We start from the raw sequence: 23,577 nt of genomic DNA, 5'->3' as shown, positions 1-23,577 counted from the left end.
TCTCTAGGTCAGGTTGCCATTTTATTTTTGACTTGGACTGAATTGAGACTGGCCACACGTATTTTGTGTTTGACCCTAGGGGGTCGACAGACAGGGGGAAGCTTCTTCAAGACCATTGTCAATCCAGACTAGATTCAGAACCAAATGCCAGAAGCCCAGTGCTCCACTCAGTCCCCTGATTGCTGTAAACTGTCCGTCGAACAGTTGCAGCAAGTATTTTGTTGCAGCAAGTTGTGATAAGTTAATAATGGAGCCTGGCAGATGTGGTTATCATGTAGCAAATAAATCACCGCAGACAAGCAAAGCCTAATGTAATTCCCTGCAGAGTATAGTCTGTTTTGGGATTTTTTTTTTTCCCCTTGTCCTACATCAGACACAGTTGTGAAAATCGAGGACAAGGTACAGGGTAACCGTTTGGAAATATGAACTCAACCCTGTACAGTACTGCAGATTCCCTGGAGGAGAAAGAAAGGAGTTAAATGGTGCATATTGTTTACCCAGGCAGGTCACTCCAAATGGCTTCAACTTCTTCCCACTCACCCTCTGAACCCCCTCCCCACACCCGACCAAACCCCATAAAGGGTTCTATTTGCACAATTCCTGTAGAGGAATTGTAGACTTAGTGTCACACTGTGGAGCTTTGTGTGTCACTAAAAATTCAAAACTCAAGCTGCAGGTACTAACCAATCAGGATTTATTCACCAAAAAAATGCAGCTGAAAAGAGCCCTTTCCAAAGCTCCAGACTCTCAAAATTTAAACTGGACAAAGTGAGTGCTAATAGAACAACCTTGCCTGACCTTTTTGCACTAGAATTGATGGGTATTCCCTTGGGTCACTGGTTACAGTTTGAACATCACCCTTTTGGGACAAGTCCTCTCACTGCCTTTCAAGTGGTTGGATTTATGAATATCAAAAGGAAATTGGAGCCAAACCCAAATCTGCTTTTTGATCCTTATTGTCAATTTATTCCAAAACACCTGGAGAGACTATAAAGAGAGAGACTGCAAATGCAGTGCCACAAGGATAAATGGCCATGAATGCCATGCAGTGGCTGCTGCCATGTTGCTTCCATACAGGCCACTGGAATGTGGCCTTTGCTGCATTGCTACTGGTCTGGCGATTCCTCAATTGTAGCATTCTCATCCTTGCTTCACCACTCCCTATCTCTGTAACCTTCTGAAGCCCTACAACACTCCCAAGATCTCTGTACTACTACGATTTTGCCTGTCATGCATACCCTATTTTAATCATCTATAGCCACTCTGTTTTCAGCTGCCTAACTTCTGGCAGTCCCTCCCTAAACCACTCGGCCTCCCTACCCTTCTCTCCTCCTTGAAGATGCTTCTTAAAATCTAACTCTGACCAAGTCTTTGGTCACCTATCTTGATATCTCCTCACATGGCTCGGTGTCAAACTCTGTCTGATAACACAGAGTGCCTTGGGCTTTTTAACCATGTTCAATGTATTATATAAATACAAGTTATTAATGCTATTTGGAGGCCTGGAGGGGGAAGTATAGTTCCAAATTGGGGGAGATGGTAGCATAGCAGTTATATCACTGAACGAGTAACCCAGAGGCCCCAGGCTAATGCTTGTGGGACATGGGTTCAGATCTTACTATGGCAATTGGTAGAGTTTAAATTCAATTAATAAGTCTGGAATATAAAGCTGTCTCAGTAATGGTGACCATGAAGCTGTCATCAATGGTTGTAAAGACCCATCTGGTTCGCTAATGTCCTTTAGGAAAGGAAATCTGCCATCCTTACCTGGTCTGGCCTACGTCTGCCTCCAGACCCACAGCAATGTGGCTGACTCTTAACTGTCCTCTGAAATGTTCAGATCAAGGACAATTAGGGATGGGCAACAAATGCTGGCTTTGCCAGCAACACCCCCATCCCATGAAAGAATAAAGGGAAAAAAAATCTCAACCACACGTGTCATTCTAGCTGCCATGGAGCCCTCATTGTGATATCAAAAGCGTGGTTTACACAGCACCAGGGGCCTGAGCCACTATTGCAGAACCAATTCTCGATGCAATTCTCCGTTTTAAATGCATCATTAGATCCAATTTGCAGCCAAGCCACCATCTGCTGGAGCATTTAAAATAAATGAGCTTTCTGCTGCTGTTACTAGCTGCCACACTGCCTCCCTCAGCAGTTCGATAAGTTCATACGAATTGAAGATAATTATCGTCATCACTGTCGCTCTGTCAGCAGCCAAGGGAAAAGTATTGGAAACAAAAACAAAATAATGCGGAGGCTGGAAATCGGAAATTAAAAACAAAAAATGCTGGAAAACACTCTGCAAGCAAGTCAATATTTCAGGCCAATGACTTTTCATCAGAACCAGAAAATGTTAAAGACAAAGAGCGTTTGAACAAGTGCAGAGAGAGGGAAAAGATATGGCGGAAGACAGAACTGATTAAATAAATGGTGCAAGGCAAATTAAGGTGATGACAGGACATAAGATGGGACCAGAGCGGTGCAAATGGTTGCAGAAGAATAGTAGAGAGGTTTGGAAATATTAACTAACTGGGCAAAGAGAAGGATCCGTGGCCAGGGAATGTGGTGGAGATAGTTGGGCAGTCCCCAGGAGTATGGACCATTCCAGCGACTGTGTACTAATTGGGTCCTATCCTGAGGATCTGTCCATATCTCTGCCATTCCCAGCGGCTCTTCTTCCATTACCAGCTATCTGAGAAAAAAATGGGACAGTTGGTTAAGGTCTAAATTTGTTAACTCTGATGTTACAGCTGAATGTCTGAGGTGCCTAGTGGAAAGATGTGTTATTCCTCAAGCTTGTGTTATGAAAATAATAAAATCCTTTTGAGTGATTCTACTCGTACCATTGCAGTGCTTCACTCACCTCCCTAGCCCACATAGGGCTACCTAAAACACTACCTAAAAAAAGATTAAATCCTTGATGAGAATGGATCTCAAACTCCCATTCTTCCAGATATAAATGCAGTAGTATACCGGCATTCAGGTAGCTGGCTGACTTTTGTGGGAGCTACTTTACCACACAGTCTTAAGTGGTTCAGGAAGGTTCATCACCCCCTTCTGAAGGCCTACCAGAGATGGGCAATAAATGGCCAGTGGCAACACATGCTGAGAATTAGTTTTTTTAAAAGCAGCCACAGTTGACTTTCAACTTTTGAATGAACCTGTGTTCAAATGGTTATAACGTTTTTCTGTGCCAGATGGTGGATGTTATTCTTTATTTGTTCTGGGGATGTGTCATGGTCACATTCATGAGCCACAAGGACAATTGATGAGTTTGCTAGTCTGCCTCATAAATTATTCATCAACCGTGTAGCTTGAGACTGAAGTCGTGCTAATGCCAGATCAAATTGGGGTGCATGTTCCCTTGCCTGAAAATGAGTTGGATGAACCAGTTGTGTTTTTATGATAACGTAGCTGGAGTCAGTCGGCCAGTTTATCAGATTTATTGAATTATAACTTGCTATGATGTGCTTTGGACTCCCAGTCTCTGAATTGCTAGTGCAGTATTATAACCACTACACTACTACCATACCTTGAGATAAGGATCACAATATTAAATTTATATTAGTGCGTCTCTATTACTTCTTTAGTGAATGAAGGTCACAGTCTGCCTGCAAAGTCCATCAGCCCTAGGGCAAACCCATAACATCTGCAAGAGTGTCTTCCTTACCATTTTGGTGTCAACATTAATTAATTCTGAGCAATTTCCACCATTTCAGCAGAGTAAAGTCTGTCTAACATATCTGTCTGACTCTGATGGAGCCAAGCGCTGCCTGTAGCTGTCTTCAGATCCGCAGTAATTGTTGAGCCAACTTAACTCCTGGAGCTCCATTAGCGTTTTCAGATTGATGTTTACTGGAATCAATTATGAAGATATTTAAATTGCCAGAGAAAATTGGCACGAAGAAAAAATATTAAGATGTTCTGCCTGAAGCTATCTGAAATATTCTCTGCACTGCACAAAAAATACATCTACACAAACTGAGATGTTGAGTTCTTTTTGTAAGAATAATAATTGTGTCTGCTTGCCTCAATTGTAGGCAATTTGGTCAGATTAAGAAATATTCCCACTCCAACATTTGAACTCATATGCTCCAGTGCATTACTGATGGAGGTGCTGCATTGTCTTAGGGACTGTCCTTCAGTTGAGGCATTAAACTGTGACCCAGCCTGTTAGGAATACAGTAAGAGTGGGCTATTTAGCCCCTCCAGCTTGCTCTGTCATTCAAGTAGATAGATTAAGGCTGATCTGCACCTTAGTACTATTTATCTGCCTTTTCTCTGTATCCCTTCATATTCGAATGAAACCCCTATCAATCTCATGCTTGAAACCACCCTTTGTCCTAGTGCACACAACAACAACTTGCATTTATATAGTGCCTTTAATGTAGTAAAACATCCCAAGGCGCTTCACAGGTGTTTTATATACTAAACTTGAAGCAACAAGGAGGTGAAAGGTTATTGGGGGTAGGCAGGAATGTGGAGTTGAAGTTACATTCAGATCAGCCGTGATCTTATTGAATGGTGGAACAGACTCGATGGTCCAAGTTGCTTACTCCTGCTCCTAATTCGTATGTTCATATAAGGAGATTTAGGACTTGGTCAAAGCGGTAGTTTTTAAGGGCAATCTTAAAGGAGAAAAGAGGTCCTCAACAGCTGAAGGCACAGCTGTCAATGCTGGAGTAAAATCGGGGAAGAACAGCAGCCTATTGGGGGAGAAGGTTCCATATTTCTATAACCCTGTTCAAATAGATGTGTCAGTATTTGAAGAAAAGCAAGGAAGTTCTCTTTTCCTAGCAAACACTCCTCACTGACAGAATAGCTACAACATTGGCATCTACCTGGCTACGTGGGAAATTGCCCAGGTATGTTCTGTACACAAAAATCAGGACAAATCCAACCCAACCAATTACCGCCCCATCTGTCTACTCTTAATCATCAGTAAAGTAATGGAAGGGGTCATCAACAGTGCTATCAAGTGCAATAACCTGCTCACTGACACTCAATTTGGGTTCCGCCAGGGGAGGCGATGGTGTAGTGGTATCGCTGGACTAGTAATCCAGAAACCTAAGCATAATGCCCTGGGGACCCTGGTTTGAATCCTGCCATGGTAGATAGTGTTTGAATTCAATAAAAATCTGGAATTAAAATGATGACCTGGTTCTAACCATCTGGTTAACCACCTAACCGTCACTGGGTCAAAATCCTGGAACTCCCTTCCTAACAGCAGTATGGGTGTACTACAACACATGGACTGCAGTGGTTCAAGAAGGCAGCTCATCACCACCTTCTCAAGGGCAATTAGGGATGGGCAATGCATGCTGGCCCAGCCAGCGATGATCACAACCCGTGAATGAATAAACAAGAACACCAAGGAAAAAAAGATGATCTTGTTGCAACTTTGATCTAGACGTAGACACAAGAGCTGAATACTAGAGGAGAGCTGACAGCGCTTTTGACATCAAGACAGTAACCAACCAGAGTTTGGCACCAAGGAACCCTCACAAAACTGAGCTCAACATTAAAATCCTCCAGTGGCTGGAGTTGTTTCTGACACGAAGGTAGATGGTTATGGTTGATGGCTAGTCATCACAGCCCCAGATTATCACTGGTGTTCCCCGAGGTCTTGCTCAGTCCAACCACCTTCATTTGTTTCCTCAGTGACCTTCCCTCTGTCAAAAGGTCAGAAGTGGAGTTGCTCATATGCTGCTACTATTTTTTGGTTGAGTATCCAGCTTGGCTTTCTTTCCCCTTTATTCATTCAGAGGATGTCGGCATTGGTGGTTAGGCCAGTGTTTATAGTCAGCACAGAGCGGCTTGCTGGGCAATTTTGCACACTGAGGGGACAGTTAAGAGTCAACCACATTGCCGTGGGCCTACAATTACACACAGGCCAACCAGGTAAGGACAGCAAATTTCCTTCCCTAAATGTGAGCCAAATGAGTCTTTATATTTAATAATTACACAGTCACCATTCCTAGCACTAGTCATTTATTCCAGATATATTTATTAACTAAATTTAAATTTCCCAGATGCCATATGGCATTTGAATTCCTGTCCCTGAATAATTTTTTGATTTGTTCATGGGTATCGCTAGGCCAGCATCTATTGCCCACCCCTAATTGCCCTTGAGAAGGTTGTGGGGAGCTGCCTTCTTGAACTGCTGCAGTCCATCTGTTATAGGAGCACCCAGAGTGTCGTTTGGAAGGGAGTTCCAGGGTTTTGACTCAGTGACAATGAAGGAACAGTGTTATAGTTCCAAGTCAGGATGGTGTGGCACTCAGAGGAGAACTTGCAGGTGGTGGTGTTCCCATACATCTGCTGCTCTTGTCCTTCTAAGTGGTAGATGTTGTGAGTTTGGAAGGTGTTGTCAAAGGAGCCTTGGTGAGTTGCTGCAGTGCATCTTGTAGATGGTACACACACTGCTGTCACTGTGCATCGGTGGTGGAGAGAGTGAATTGTTTATGGTGGCGGATGGGGTGTCAATCATGCGGCTGCTTTGTCCTGGATGGTGTTCAGCTTCTTCAGTGTTGTTGGAACTGCACTCTTCCAGGAAAGTGTGGAGCATTCCATCACATTAGTCCAGGCCCCTGGATTACAAATCAAGTAACATTACCACTATGCTAGTGTTTCTAATGGCTACAGTGGCCAGTAAGCTGGGTTTCACATTGCTGGACTGTATGGAATTTTGGTGTACACCTTCAGAGTCACTTTCCATTAATATGCACCAAATAGAATCAGGGCTCATTACCTGGACTTTGAAGGCTGGATTGGCCGGGAATGGGAGCTACATGTGGTCCCCAGGCCTCAATGTGGACATTCTTGGTGTACTCAATTAGTATGTTATGTATTAGTAATGTGTATATATGCATGAATCCCTTGCATTTATATAGTGTCTTGCACAAACACAGGACATCCCAAAGTGTTTTACAGCCAATGAAATACTTTTGAAATGTAGTCACTGTTGTAATGTGGGGAATGCTACAGCCAATTTGTGGACAGCAAACACAATGACATAATCACCAGATAGTCTAATTATAGTGATGTTCGTTATTGGTCAGGGTATCATGGATAACTCCCCTGTTCCTCCTTGAAATAGTGTCTTGGGAATCTTTTACATCCACCTGAGAGAACAGGTGGGGCCTCAGTTTAATGTCCCATCTGAAATATGGCACATACAACACAGTAGCACTCCCTCTGTACTGCACTGGAGTATCACATAATCACAGAAATATGACAGCACAGAAGGAAGCTATTCAGCTCATCGTGTCTGCACCAGCTCTCCGAATGAGCAATACACTTAGTGCCATTCTCCCTGTAACCCTGCACATTCTTCCTCATTAGATAACTGCCTAATTCCTTTTTGAATGCTTCAGTTGAAACTACCTCCATCACACTGTCAGGCAAAGCATTCCAAACCTCAACCACTTTGCTGTATGAAGGCGTTTTTGCTCATGTCACTTTTGCTTCTTCTATCAGGTTAGATATTGTGACCAAGTCTCTGGAGTGGGACCTAAACTCACTAACCTCTGATTCAGAGGCAAGAATGCTATCCACTGAGTCACTGCTGATACAAAACTACTTCCCACTCATTCCTCTTGCATAGAATAACAATGCACCTCACGGCTTTTTGGGTGCTGTAGAAAATAAATTTTAAATGGCTTCAAGATCTTGACGATTCCAATTGTGCAGTCCATTGGCGATGGACCAAGTAGCCTTTTAGCATTCACTATTTTCAAATGTTCTTAGACAGAAGACTAATTGCAACTTTAGTTCTGTGAAAAGATTGACTTCATGGCAGTCAACATCAGGTAGTGGTTGTGCTCTACATGAATCTTCCTGCCTGTTGCTGACATTGATGGAGTGTTTCTGCCTAACCTTGGATATAAAGTGTTTGTCTCCTAAGCTTTGCAAAGAAGACCTTCTGTTAAGGATTATACTCTCATGGTACAATTTTGTCAAACATGGAAGTTGCAGAATATATAAAAGAATGTGTTAGCCCTTCGTATCCTACAGCACCATTCTCCTTTAATATTCTAAATGCAGTCAATTCCGCTGCCAAATTTCACCCAGAATCAATTGCACATTAAAATTCTAATCCCTTCTGTGCAAAGTATATGTTTCTGTTTGGTACTATCTGTTGTTTTTGTACAGAATGGCTTTCTAAATGGATGCTAAATGAATTGTGGTGCAAAGATTTGCTAATTGACCAATTTTAGCTGAAGTTTATAGAGATTCTGATCCAACTGTCTCTTAGTGCCAAGAGCACATTGCATTTCTTGGCAAAGGGTCTGTGTGTTCATCAGGATTCAACAGTGCGATATTAATTTGAGTAATAATCAGAAACTCTTTTCAATCTTAGGAGTTTTGCCACACTTTTAAAAATGAGGAAGGTGCTTTTTTAACTTCCAAATGTGTTTTCTTTGTTTCAGCCAAGGTCAGAAATTTTATTTGCAAATGCAAAGATTTTTTAATTACTTAATAATTGTAGCCATTGTGATTAAAAGTGGCAGATTTCTTTTTTATTCATTGTCTGTGAGCATCACTGGCTAAGCCAGCATTTATTGCCCATCCCTAATTGCCCTTCAGAAGGCATTTAAGAGTCAATCATATTGTGGGTCTGGACTCACATGGAGGCCAGACCAGGTGAGGACAGCAGATTTCCTTCCCTAAAGGACATTAGTGAACCAGATGGGTTTCTATAATAATCGGCAGTGGTTTCATGGTCATCTTCAGACTTTTAATTCCAGATATTTATTGAATTCACATTTTACCATTTGCCCTGATGGGATTCAAACCCAGCTCCCCAGAGCATTACCCTGGGTCTCTGGATTACTAGCCAGTGACAATACCACTATGCCACCGTCTCCCCCATTGCCACCAATCGATCTCAGTTTTCCTGCGTTAAAATGGTACAGGGCCAATGATCGGACAGCATCTTGAGTATGGTGTCCAGTTTTGGTCACAGATAATACAGGAGAAACATTCAAGTCCTGGAGGCAGACACACAAGACTAATCCTTAGATGATTCAGATATGAAGATAGACTAAAGAAAATTGGATATTGAGTGGTATTGTCACTGCACTAGTATTGCAGAGACCCAAGGTAATGCTCTGGGGACCTGGGTTCAGATCCCACCATGGCAGATGGTCAAATTCAATAAAAATCTGGAATAAAAACTCTGATAATGACTGCAAAATGATTGTGATTTTTTAAATAACCCATCTGGTTCACTACTGCCCTTTAGGGAAGGAAACTTTCTTTACCTGGTCTAAATGTGGCTCCTGGCTCCAGACTCCAGACCCACAGCAATGTGGTTGACTCTTAAACAAGAACATGGGTAAAAATGCCCAGCCAGTGATGCCCATGTCCCAAGCACAAATAAAAAAAAAATTAGGAGTCTGGAGTTGGAGCATTTGAAGGCGATTATCGGACTGAAGGAGATTGGAGAGGTAGTGGGGTGTAAGGCCCATGGAGGGTTTTAATTTAATGTGTTGAGTAAAAATCAGCAAGGGTCCAGCGTGATAGGTGAGCAGGGTTTGTGCAACTGGAGAAATGGAGTTTTGGACATTTTGGAAGTTATAGCAGGAGTAGGGTTGCAAACCCTCCAGGATTGGCTTAGAGTCTCCAGGAATTGAAGATCAATCTCCAGGACACTGCCGTGTGCGACCCTGGAGAAAGATCATTAAAAATGATAGTTTTATTTTGTTTGAACATTTCACTTTACCAGATATAAAAATATTGAAAATGGGAGAGAAAAAAAAGGCTGTTTTGCTGACAGTCAATCATCATCCAATTGGGTAATGAGTCTTTTTGCTTTCCAATTGGTGTAGGAAGGTAGTACGTCACAAAGATGGGTGTGATGGCCGACTAATGCCTGGAGTGTGGGGGAAAGTCATGTGATGAAACCTCCAGGTTTCCATTTAATCACAGTTGGAAACCCTAAGAGGGAGAAGAATGATAAGTCAGCAAGGCAGAAGTAAGATATATATTATGAGGGTGTAGACAACAGAGGGGTCTAGATAGGGCTGGAGGCAGGTAAGATAGTGAAAGTGAAACTAAGTGATTGTAGTGATGGGTGCTCATGGTTAAAGAGGATGTGAACAGTACGGTTTGGCCTGAGAGAGTGCCTGTAGAGGGAATGGAGTTCATTATGAGGGCTGTTGACTGAGCTGGAGAAAATAGTGACTCATCTGAGGCTAAGTGTCAGGCAGGCAAGAATAGAAGCAGTTGGCAAGTCAAAAAAAGTGGTGAAGGGATCGAACTGTTTGTCACTAGCATTCAGATGGAATCCATCATTGTGTCGGCATGATGGATGGTTTTGCCAAGAAGCAGCACATATATCAAGAAAAGGAGAGGACAAATGATAGATCTTTGGAGGACTTCCCAGATGGAGATGTACAGGTTGCATTCAGATAGGTTGGAAAGCAACCATACAAGGGGTTGTCCACAGGATGGACAACAAAGGAGAGGCACTGGAGGAGAATGACTTGAGCAACCATCTTTAATGTTGCAGAAAGTACAAAGGGGAATAATACGCCACAGCTACAGAGGATGTTATCACGATTTGGGCTCTATGAAAAATGACTGCAGGTTCAAAACATAGCTGTAGGACTAATATCAGGGAGCTCTTTGTAGATAAAATGATCTTCATTAGGAATAGATTCCAAGTAGATTGGTAAAGCTAAACATCCTGGAATAATTTAAGGAACAGCTGGATTCTATTATAAGGGAACTGTAGATTTCTATTGGATTAGCCAGTTAATGTATCCTGAATGGCTCTTGAATGTGTGCTACCTTGTGAACTACACTTACAGCAGAAATCTGAAGTGGTGCATCCTCATTTTGTGGTCTGGGTGTCTCCGGTAGACTGTTCCAAACCTTTCTGTGTAAAAAGAAAGACTTGCATTTCAATAGTGCCCCTTATAATTTCAGGACATCCCCAAGTGCTTTACAGCCAATGAAGTACTTTTGAAGCATAGGCACTGTTGTAACGTAGGAAAGACAGCAACCAAGTTGCACACAGCAAGATCCCACAAATAGCAACGTGGAATGACCAGATTATCATTTTTTTAGTGATGTTGATTGAGCGATGAATGTTGGTCAGGAGGTTGGGGAAAGCTCCCTTATTCTTTTTCAAAATAGTGGCTCTTCTATGTCCACCTGAGAGGGCACATGAAGCCTCATTTAGGATCTCACTTGAAAGACAGCACCTCAAAAAGTGTAGTAATCCTTCAGTATTGCTCTGGAACATTCCAAAGAACAAAAAAAATCAAAACAGCTATGCAATTATTTTGATATTTTGCTGTTGTCATTTTCAATTACTGACCCCTCATCTCATGAAAGCACTAATTCAAGTTGGTGTTAAGGTTAGCATTAGGATTAGACCATTCCTCATGGGTATGCATGGATAGGGAGTCAGTGGGCTATTTGGCTTTGGAAGGAAGCACAGCTGATTCTCACCCTGCCCTCGCCCCTTGTGCGTAAACAGGCAATCATTTTAGCAGCAACCTCCGATCAGAAGCAGGAACCTAGTTTGAATGATTTTCTTCTTGAAATATATAAGCCTTACTTTATTCTCTTTTATGCTTGAAACTCCATAGAAGGTCAACTGCTTCCCATGTACACTTGACAGGCACCATATTTTTGTCTGCAATCATTCCTCAGCCAGTTGCGCACACTCACTCTGCTCTAGGCTTGAAAGAGTTTGGAGACGAGCGACAAGTATGATTCCAGGGGTTCGGGTTAGGATGATAGGCTCAGGCAACTGGCCTTAATTTTGCTGGAGAGGCGTGAAATCGGAACAAATAGGTTTGTTTAGTTTGAGAAGTGAGAAGAGAAATTGTTAATACAATCACAAAGTTCATAAGCTCTGAGCAGAGTTACGGAGAGTAGAATATTTTTTGCCAGCAGAAGCTGAGGAACAGATTCCTGAGAGAAGGAGTTAATTATGGGTCAACTGGCGCTATTAAAAGGAACTTGAAAAAGTCAGTTGAGAATTACAGAGACATTAATAGATCTGTTTTACTCACCTAGGGGTTAGCAAAAAAGTCTAGAGATATCTGCTGAGACGGAGGGCGGGGGGGATTTATGGTTGTGGTAATCAAATAGCAACAACTTCCATTTATATAGTGCCTTTAATGTATTAAAATGTCCCAGATGCTTCACCTGAACATTATAAAACATAATATGACACTGGAACACATAAGGCAACATTAGGGCAAGTGATCAAAAGCTTGGTCATAGAGGTAGGTTTTAAGGGTCATCTTAAAGGAGAAAAGAGGGGCCGAGAGCTTTAAGGAGGGAATTCCAGAGTGAAGGACCTAGGGCGGGATTTTCCATACCCTCCCGCTGCTGGGATCTTCCAGTCCCACCACAAGTCAATGGGCTTCTGGCTGGGGCACCACCTCACCCGCGGCGGGTCCCACCCGTGACAGGGCCAGAAAATCCCAGGCCCTAGGCAGCTGAAGGCACGGGCACCAATGGTGGGGCGATTAAAATCAAGGGTACTCAAGTGGCCAGAATTAGATGAGTGCACATATTTCAGAGGGTAGTGGGTGCTGAAGGAAGTATGGAAGGGTGAAGTAGGGGAGGTACGCAAGGATGAGAATTTTAAAATTGATGTGTTGCTTTGACCAGGAGCCAGTGTTGTTCAGTGAAATGTAATGTAACGTAAATACAATTAAGTTTTGGAATAGTACATTTTGCAAATCATGGTATCATTTTTCTGTAGTACTGGCTGCATTCAATGCCAGAGCAGATTGGCTGATATATAAATATAAAAGAGATATAATATAAAATAAAGGATACAATTTTAAGGGGGTGCAGGAGTAAAGGGACCTGGGTGTATATGTGCATAGATCATTGAAGGTGGCAGGATAGGTGGAGAAAGCATTTAATAAAGCATACAATATCCTGGGCTTTATTAATAGGGGCATAGAGTACAAGAGCAAGGAGGTTATGCTGAGCTATACAAGACATTAGTTAGACCTCAGCTGGAGTACTGTGTACAGCTCTGAGTGCCACACCATAGGAAGGATATGAACGCATTAGGAAGAGTGCAGAAGAGGTTTACAGGGTTGGTTCCAGGGATGAGAAACTTCAGTTATGAAGATAGATTGGAGAGGTTGGGACTGTTCTCCTTGGAGTGGAGAAGGCTAAACAGAGATTTGATAGAGGTGTTCAAAATCATTAGGGGGCTGGATAGAGTAGACGTTCCTGCTCGTTAAGGGTTCAAGAACGAGAGGGCACAGACTTAAAGTGATTTGCAAAAGAAGCAAATGCGATGTGAGAAAAACTTTTTCACACAGCGAGTGGTTCGAGTCTGTAATGCACTGTCTGGGAGTGTGGTGGGGGCAGGTTCATTCGATGCTTTAAAGGGCATTAGAACATCATTTGAATAGAAACAATGTGCAAGGGTACAGGGAAAAGGCAGGAGAATGGTACTAAGTCATAATGCTCAGCCGGAGGGCTGGTGCAGACACAATGGGCTGAATGGCCTCCTTCTGTGCCATAATAATTCTATGATATGTAATGTTGATACGAATGTTACTCATTCCTGATCAATGTAGGCACTGATTATAAGGTATTTTAGAGGGTATGTGTTAATGATTGGAATCTCTAACATAGTTGTCTTCACCTCTCTTCATCCTGTCTCCAAGTGAGACAAAAACATGAAGTTTGCATTTCTATATTACCTTTCACAGCCTCAGAACATCCCAAAGGGTTCTACAGCCAAGGGGATTGCAATGTAGGGAACACAGCAGTTCCCATAAACAGCAGCGTGATCATGAGCAGATCATCTGGTTTTGTGGCCTCAACTGAGAAATAACTTTTGGCCACAACATCAGGGGAAGCCCCTGGTCTTCTTCAAAAGAGCGCCACATCCACCTGAACAGGGCAGACAGAATTAACATCACATTCGAGAGATAGCACCTTCAACAGTGCAGCACTCCCTCAGTACTGCACTGCAGTGTCTGTCTTGATTTTTGTGTACAAGTGCTGGAGTGGGACTGAAACCACAGCCTCTTCACTCACAGACAGAATTAGGCAGATTTTTGAAAGACAAGGGAGTCAAGGGTTATGGGGGGGGAGAGGGTAGGCAGAAGGCAAAGTCGGGTAGGGACACAGCCAAGATCTCATTGAATGGTAGTGCAGGCTTGAAGGGCCAAATAGCTTACTCCTGCTTCTAAATCCGACATTCAGAGGCAAGGATGCTACCGACTGAATCAGAGCGAACCTCTTTAATAGCTGCTAATAATGGACCGGCAAGGAGATGGAGATCTTACTGGAGGCAGATAGTGATGAGCAACTCCATTCACTTCATCAACACTTCCACAGAATGGTCAATTGATTTATACACACACATTCCTGATTTTGCTGGAACATTTCTACAGGAATGCAAACAACTCTCCCAAAGAGCATTTTTATTCACCATTTCCTATGCTAATTAGCAATCGATATTGCAAATATAAAGAAGCCTTTGTTTTTATTTATAAAGTCTTTTTATGTTGCATGTATGATCTTAAAGCCAGTGTCCGAAAGTTAACACCTCTGTAGCGTTTTCCTCTAAGTTTCTCTTCTGATCTGAAGAAGCTGACAAAAAATACACCTTATTCACAAAATATCTGAAAGGGGATGACAAAACATTTCAAAATGGCCATGACAAAGTGTAATGATGTTCAAATTTTCTACATGGAGCATGTTGCACTCTTGAGGTGCTTCAATGAAATGAAATGAAGATGCTGGACTTGTACACGCGTGTGTCAAGAGTGTTTATGTGTGTGTGAGTTAGAGCGAGGTGCTGTGTATAATGTGACGCAGACTCGTACAGTCTCAGATTAAAAAGGAGGGGAGGGGGGGGTGGTGGTTGGTGGGTGGTGACAGTGCCTGGGAAATATAATCAGCTCACATTTCACAGCAACCAACCTGCGGGATAAGTCACATCACTGAGGCCTCGGACAATGCTGAAGGCGCTGAACTTTCTCCTTATCCCTCTGCTACTGGCTGGGGCAGCCGACAAGGACAATCCCGAAAAAGGGGGGAATAACGGGAATTTTTTGGAGGATGAGCAATGGCTGTCGGGCGTTTCTCAGTACAGCCAGCAGATCAGAGACTGGAACCGGTTCAGAGACGTGAGTTTCCCCACCTAGAATTTCAACCAGATGCATTGACGTGAAGACAAGAAACTGACCTATTCCCATTTGAAATACAGCAGAGAAATAGGGGGTTTAAAAAAAAACATTTTTTTAAAAAGAAAAAAAATCAAACCTGTTCAGAAAATGATTACAAACGGCAGATGGTTTGAGGAGCAGATGAATTTGTAGCGGGGAAGCTCATTGCTGCTAGAATAATGGGATTATTATGGAAATGCACCAATATTGTCTGTCTGTCTGAATTCACCTGTCGATAGTGAGAATATTGTCCATTGCACCATTTATATATAGAGGCGGAGCGGGGGTGGTGGGGGGGGGTTAGTTCGGTATAAATTCTTGGAGGATTCAAACCGATTTGTTTGCATCTGCCAATAGGTATATTAATGTTGTAACAGATGTTTATATTTATACTTTAGCATCAGAGAGTTCGTTTATCCTTTATCCCTGCATCTGTTGTGATAGGTTCTGGGGGTGGTTGGGGGGAGAAAACAATGTTTTTTTTTGGCTGTCGGGATTAAATGCTCGTATCTGCAATGAGACTCTTCTCCTCCCCCCCCCAGGGAATGAAACGCAAGCCTTGAAGGGAGCCACATAATGTTCGCCAGCATATCGGGCTCTTCCGAAGCTATGCTTGAGCTCAGTCCCGGCCATATCCCTGCGTCAATACATCCTCCTCCCCCAACCCCAGCGCACAGAACCGGCAGGTTTGAATCTGTTAATAAGCCCGATTGTCGTTACCCCACCCCTCAACCACTCCCGCCATTGTTTTATTTTTAATAACTTTAATGAAGATCGCAGAGGAGGCTAAAGTCTTTTAAGTAGGTCATCCGCAAGGCTCTGGTGGCTGCCTGGGAACAGTGGTCCCCTGCATGATGACATCTTCCAAGAATAGTGCTAGGTGTCGGGGTTGATACGCACTGTTTTTTTTCTTTAAAGGAATGGTATTAGAGGGTCGTCTCCCTTTTATTCTGTATGCTATTTCAGCCAGCCACCGTTCTTGAATTAGCAAAATGCTGGGACACAGCAGCTCAGTGCGAGCAGACAGGGTGTGTACCTTACTTTCAGCTGCTTCACGGTGCATACCTGAGGGATCAGAACTTGTCCCTTATCTGTGGGGATGGTGACTTACCTGCCGGCCAGTTCCCTTTCTTTTTTTGCAAAGGGAGGTCTTGTGGCGCAGTGGGTAAAATCTCCAAGTCAGAAGCTCCGGATTCGAGTCCCATCCCAAGGAAGGTGCGTCCATAATGGGGAGACTATTAAATAAGAGCAAAATACTGCAGATGCTGGAAATCTGAAGTGAAAACAGAAAGTGCTGGAAAAAAAAATTCTGCAGGCCTGGCAGCATGGGTGGAGAGAGAAGCAGAGTTAACGTTTCGAGTCCAATATGACTCTTCGGCGCAGAGTTTCGAAACGTTAACTGAGTTTCTCTACAGGTGCTGCCAGACAGGTTGAGTATCAGCCTTGCGCAAATCCTTTCCAACACACGCCAACGACAGGCGGTGAGAGCGGGCGAGATTCCTGGTCAGCCACATGATGGGAAGAACATTGGAGCCTCTACCATCACTGTCCATAGCTCCAGATGACAACACGCATGTAGAAGTGCATGTTGCCACAGCAACTCGGACTCCCTGAGTGCAGGGTAACACACCAGCACAGCTTATTAAATAGTTTGGGAACAGCCTCCCTCTGAAAAGTATTAAACACACTGTTTATTTTTTAAAAATCCTTGAACTTATAGATTGCCTTTCAAGAACTCGGGATGTCTCTTCACAGCCAATGAAGGACTTTTTTAAAAAAATACAATCACTATTGTAATGTAGGGAAACATATAATGTAGGCAGACAATTTATGCACAGCAAGGTCCCACAAACAGCCATGTGATCATAATCAAATAACCTGTTTTCACAATGTTGATTATCGAGTAATATTGGCCACAACATGAGTGAGAGCTCTTCAATGATCCCTCACATCCCAAAACACTCAAACCTCAAGAGAAGCAATTAGAAGTCAGAGCTAGTTTATTCCACTACTGACTATTCGCTACTAACGGAAAGGGGTTATTGATTCTGGATCACTTCATGCTTTTTTTAAAAAAAGAGGAACTGGCTCAATATGCATTTAGAAAAAAGGGTTAACAGTTATGCAAATGTCAATAGATCTGTTTAATTCACCATGTGACTAGGAAGGGAATCTCTAGGGTGGGGAAGGGATTGAGCCAGTTATCCATTGGAGTGTAAAAGGAGCCTGTTCGATGGGCTGAATGGCCTTTTCTTAGTGCAGATTTTATGTTTTCACTCTGGTCCCCAGTTGCCAAGTTTGGGATGCAGTTCTGTTTTCCATAATTGTGTCAAATTCATTCCCTACACACACAATGCTGTGATGCACCTTGCTGTAAGCCAAAACCATCTGTGCCCTTGTGCATGCAGACACCATTGGACAGCTTCACCAATCACAACTCGATGTCAGTGATGCCTAGTAGACGTGATTTGGCACACTGAGACTGCAACACATCCCTATGTTGAGCACATGTAAACTAATTCAATGCCCAATCACAATAATATTATGTTAAAAAAAGTTGCAGATGCAGGGAAACATCTGATTCCTGAAAGGGCCTGAGTGATAAGAAATCACCCACCCAACTACTGATACCTTAACTTTGAGCCAAACACACTGATCCTCTCTGCCTTGCTTTTTAAAAAGAGCAGCATTGCAAAAATTCACAAACGTGTAAACAACATGATAGTCTGGTAGGCAAATGCTCAGAATAGAATATTTCTCCAAGAAGTCCCCTTGACAGCAACACATTCACTTCAACCTGTGATCTGAGCTCTGTTTGTACATCAAGTTTCATTTAATTAAAATGGTTTAAGAAGATAGATATTCACGGCTTACAAACTTGTGATTGTGAGGCTGTCACAAAACATTAAAATAAAAAACTGAAACATGCATATGGTTCGTGCCACTTAGGACCCCAAAACACCTTACAGCCAATTAAGAACTCTTGAACTGTGAACACTGTTGTAATGTTCTGGCAACCACAACAGTGCAACACACTTGTGAATTGGTGCACACACTGTGAGTTTAAGGGCAACTTTCTCCCTCCTTCATCCATTCCTCCCCCCTCAGCAGGGAGTGAGCTATGACCCTTAGAAGCAAACCTGCATCTTCTGGATACAGTTAGCTGCATATCAGAGGCGATGCTGAGTGAGTGACTTGGTTTGAAGCACTTAACATACAAATCTTTTTGACAGTATTATTCCCAGAGCAGCCAAGATCAGTGATAATGACATAAGCTTAGAAATTACTGGAGCTGATATTGGTGGAGGAACACTTAACTCATTTGTGTGAAATTCTCCCACCTGCTATTTTAACAGGCATCACATCTTATGCATTAGTAGCTCCATCAGTTATCAGCAATAACTCAGCAATAGCAATGTCACTTCGGGGGAAGAAAGTTGTGGGTTCGAGACCCACTCCAGAAACTTAAGCGCTGAATCTGGGCTGACACTCCCAGTAGAGTACTGACAGAGTGCTGCACTGTTGGAGGTACTGCATTTCTGGTGAGACCTCAAATTATTTGTCCTCATAGGTGGATGTAAAAGATTGCACAGCCTCTATTTGAAGAAGACTGGGGGAGTTCTTTGCAGTGTTGTTGCAAATAATTATCCTTCAAACAACATTACTGAAGCCGATGATCCGATCATTATCACATTGCTGCTTGTGGAACTTTGCTGTGTTTGTATTAGCTGCTGCATTTCCTATATTTCAACTTTGTCTATATTTCATTACTGTTGCAGCATTTTTGGACATCCTGAGATCACGAAAGGTGCTATATAAATGCAAGTCGTCTTTGATTAAAGGAGTGTATAGAAAAATGGCATCACAATGGATCATTAATATCACCAATTAATTCCTATCCCCAAGTAGCAAATAATAATGATTGGTGAAAATGGCAGACACCTACCAGACTCTGAGGAACCTTTATAGTAAACGTGACTTCCATTAAATGTACTGAACTATCTAGTCATAACAGGGAACTTTGGAGAATTGTGCGAGATCCTTGAAGATCCACTTCAGAGACACTAGTGAGTCAGTGGGGGTTATTTTGATTTGGGTAGGGGGGTAAAATGGACAATGTCAATTCAGCCACACATTATACCTCTTTCCCAGTTTTCTTTTGATTGACTTTAAACAGAAGAGATATATATCGGGCAGCTGAATTAATATCGCCGAGTTACCCAAAGTCAAAATTAACCCCAATGGGATTTTGTTTCATTGAGATAAACTTGCATTTTTACACAGCAGCTTTTCATGTCTCGAGCATCGTGAGTGGTCAGGTGCTTTGAAGTGCAGTGATTGTGGCCTGGTAAGCAAATGTGGCTGTCGTATTTTGTGCACAGCAAGATCCCACAAAGAGCAATCTGATGAATGACTAATTAATCGCTTTCTGGATGGAATGTTGGGCAGGATACTGGGAGATTTCCCAGCTTTTGTTTTAATGTCATTTTGGGACCTTTATCACCAGGCAAGAGATTGTTTTAATTTCTCACTTCAAGGGTAGATCTAATGGATACAGATTCATTCTCTGTAGAGAATCAACAAAAGAACCAGGGGGAGATGAGAATTTCTTTTATGCGGGGAGTTGTTATGGTCTGGAGTGTGCTGTCTGAAAGGGTGGTGGAAGGAGATTCGATAGTAACTTCCCAAAAGATAATTGGATAAGTACTTGAAAAGAAAAATTTGCAGGGCTATGGGGAAAGAGCAGAGGGGTGGGACTGATTGGACACCTCTTTCACAGAGCTGGCACAGACACGATGGGTTGAACAGCCGCCTTTTGTGCTGTAAGATTCTGTGAATTCAGAGTGAAAGAGGGTAAGGGCTGGGCATTCTTCGTTCTGTCCTCAGTTCCAATGATTCCTACTTCTTTAGGAAAAGGGTCCAAGAAACTACATCTGTTGGGAAAATCATAGTAACCCATTTCTCCCAGAATGACAGAGGGATCGATTTTGGTTTCCTCAATATGCTCTTTCCTATTTCACCGTTGACCTGTACCCTTGCTTTCTATCACTGACGTTATCTATTTGATTGATCCTTTCTTGACTGTGAAAATGCTCCACTTGTTTCTTTCAAGCTCCACAGCTGCTGTCCTTTTGCCTCCTTCCTCAATTGTATTCAAAGGCTCATCTCACAACCTCTTGGTGAAGCACATTTATCTCAGGATTTTTTAATGTTGCTCAAATTTTAAATTTTTTTCCCCTGCTGTTACTTGTATATTAATTGTGTTTAATTATAGGCAGTTGGTGGGCATTAACTGGAGATTCACTTATGCCCCAGTAAGTAGACACAGACTGAAACTGTGCCAAGAAAGCAAAATACTGCAGCTGCTGGGAATCTGAAATAAAGATCAAAAAATGCTGGAAATACTCAGCAGGCCAAGCAACATCTCTGGAGAGAAAAATAATCAACATTTCAAATCAATGATCCTTCATCAGAACCGGTCCAAGACTGCGGTTGTTGGATGAGGAGGTTCTTGCTTGTAACCATGTAAATAAATGCTCCTAAAAGTGTGTAAGTCCAGTTACATCCTTCACCAAGGAGCTACCTGGAATATAACACCGACATGTTGACATCAAGCTTTTAAAATCCAAACTTGCAGTCAGCAAATGACTAGTTCTTGAGTTATCATTTATTGAAAATAGTTGTTTGGTAGCACAGGACTTGAGTATTGCTGAAAAAAAAGAGACATACCATCCAAGCTTTCATCTTGCACTCATCAGGACAGATAATGAGATTACCAACAGAAAAGGGAACAACAATTTATACTGCATAAGGGGAAAGTGCTGATTGGTAGTCTACCAATCAAAGTCCACTTGCCAATCAATCAGCACAATCCCCTCATGCAGTATAAATTGTTGTTCCCTTTACTATTGGCAATCTTGCGATCTGTCCTGATGAGTGCAAGATGAAAAGCTTGGACAGCATGTCTCCTTTTTTATTATTCATTCACGGGATGAGGGTTTCACTGGCTGGGCTAGCATTTATTGCCCATCCCTAGTTGCCCTTGAGAAGGTGCTGGTGAGCTGCTTTCTTGAACTACTGCAGTTCATGTGGTGCAGGTACACCCACAGTGCTGTTAGGAAGGGAGTTTCAGGATTTTGACCCAGTGACAGTGAAGGAACAGCGATATATTTCCAAGTCAAGATGGTGAGTAACTTGGAGGGGAGCTTCCAGATGGTGGTGTTCTTATCTATCTGCTGTCTTTGTCCTTCCAGATGGAAGTGGTCATGAGTTTGGAAGGTGCTGTCGAAGGACCATACTTATTTATTGCTACTTGAGTTAAACCGAGGACCCGTCTGCCCTCTAATATAAAGATCCCACGGCTTTATTTCAAAGAAGCCCAAAGGAATTATCCCTGTTGTCCTGACCAACATTTATCCCTCAATCAACATCACAAAAACGGATTATCTGGCTATTATAAATTTGCTGTATATGGGAGCTTGCTGTGCACAAATTGGCTGCCGCATTTCCTTCATTACAACAGTGGTTACACTTCAGAAGTACTTCATTGGCTGTAAAGCACTTAGGGGCATCCTGACGGGGTGAAATGCACTTTCTTGTCCCTAGTTTAGATTTCAGAATTTCATTTTGGTTTCTCAACAGAAGCATGCCTCAAATTGTTTTCTCTAAATCCCTTTCTAGTATAAGCCTATTGGATTGGAACAGCACCAGAGACTCTGGTTGATTTTCCACCCCCATCCTAGTCCAAGATCAGTGTAAAGGGCATTATTGTCACCTTGCCTAAGATTAGCAAGGTCAGCATAGATTCCCTGGAAGGTGCCATGTCAAGCCCTAAGAGCAATTCTCCAGTTTCCCTTCTCTGTCGGACTACAAGGTGACAGCTCCCCCTGGGAGTGTTTGAGGTCATGAGTGGAGCATGTTGGAGAGGCGACAGCCTTTGGCGTGACCCCATGTCCAGTCATTCTGTGCTGCTTTCACTCGGATCTATCCCGCCAAGGTCACATTGTTAGTGACGACACACTAACACGGCAGTCCATCTGGCTACAATGTGTAGAAATCCTTTTGGACTTCTTAAAATAAAATGACAAGTGCACAGCAGTGGCTCTTGAGTGAGTGCCAATCCTGACGTTTTGGAAATGAGTTGCAGGCAGCTCTCGCTATTGTTTCCACCCCCACTGTCTAACCCATTTCCATGGCAGCAAGCTGCACAAGCGTAGATCTCCTCTCTGCACAAGCTGCAGTGCCTGTGTACCTGAGCTCGGATGAACGCAGAAGCTGTTGTACCTGGACATTCTGCTGCCTTGTGTACTGAAAATGAATAAAAGCATCGCCTGGTGGGTTTTGGACATAACAAACTGTAGCCCCTTATCACAAATATTTCACAAATGCCCCAGAGCACTTTCACATGCAGTGAATTCCTTTGACGTGCTTGGGCTGTTTTAATGTGGCAGCCGCCTTGTGCACAGCAAGATCCCAACAATAACCGTGATACAAATCAGGGTTCTAAGTCAGCGGTATGTGGACCCCTGGGGGCCCATAGAAAATTTCCAGGCAGTTGCAAAATGATGCACAAGCTGAAGGTGGGAGTGGAGTGCAGCTGTTGTGTAGCAGCACAGAGTGGGTTGCCTGCCTCCTCAAAGAGGGGAGCATGTAGGGAGATAGGTGCACCGAGAGCAGCACAAAAGTAAATACCTGTTTTCTTAAAAGACCTTATTTAAACACTTGTCGGGTTCATAATTATAATTTCAATGGTGGTGGGGGTCTGTGATGACTAATCAGTTTGAAAAGAAACCCTTTCAACTGAAAAGAAGGTTGAGAACCACTGGTATAAAGGGTCAGTCAAACCATTTTTTGGCTTTGAGGGTTGAATGTTGGCCAGTGCACCCTGCACATAGTACCATTGGATCAGTGATATTCGCCTGAACCTCACTTGGTGAATAAGCAGCCATGTCGAAGCCAGCAATGCTGCCTCTCGCGTTGGTAAGTTTGAATGCTATGAATTTCCAGGATTGTGACTCTTGCAGGTTTCGGAGAAACATTGTTTTTGCAAAAACATCCTGTTAGAAAATGCAATGTGTGCAGCAGGTTACTGACCTGAGAGCTCAGTCAGACACACTGTGAGAAATGCAGGTTTTGGAGGCCTTATGGTGGAATGGATTTTTATGATTTGAAATTGTTATTGTCAGAAGTTTGTAGCCGTCTTTGTACGTTGATGTCAGGAGACATTTTGTCCACTGTGGCTATCTTGTGTTGATGGGATCATATCATAGGAACCTTAGGTTGACTGTCTCTGCCTATTTCGGAATGGTTAAGAGCTGCTTAGCCTGGGGAAACATTGAAATCTATTGATGTAGGGAACAAAAGCAACTCACGCTCTCATAATATAATGAGTGATTTGGTG

General features: G+C 42.8%; 1 protein-coding gene across 2 annotated transcripts in view; it reads left to right on the top strand.

The window, feature by feature from the left end:
• The first annotated feature begins 14,886 nt into the window (after window positions 1–14,886).
• spock2 (SPARC (osteonectin), cwcv and kazal like domains proteoglycan 2) overlaps window positions 14,887–23,577 on the top strand; it is a 67,988-nt gene continuing 59,297 nt past the window's right edge. For both annotated transcript variants that reach the window (XM_041176134.1, XM_041176133.1), the window contains exon 1: window positions 14,887–15,137. In XM_041176134.1, coding sequence (XP_041032068.1) covers window positions 14,967–15,137 — 171 coding nt within the window. In that variant the 5' untranslated portion in view covers window positions 14,887–14,966. The remainder of the gene's footprint in view (window positions 15,138–23,577) is intronic.

The sequence above is a fragment of the Carcharodon carcharias genome, chromosome 28, assembly GCF_017639515.1.
Source record: "Carcharodon carcharias isolate sCarCar2 chromosome 28, sCarCar2.pri, whole genome shotgun sequence".
Taxonomy (NCBI): Eukaryota; Metazoa; Chordata; class Chondrichthyes; order Lamniformes; family Lamnidae; genus Carcharodon; species Carcharodon carcharias.
This window is presented reverse-complemented; position numbering and strand designations above follow the sequence as displayed.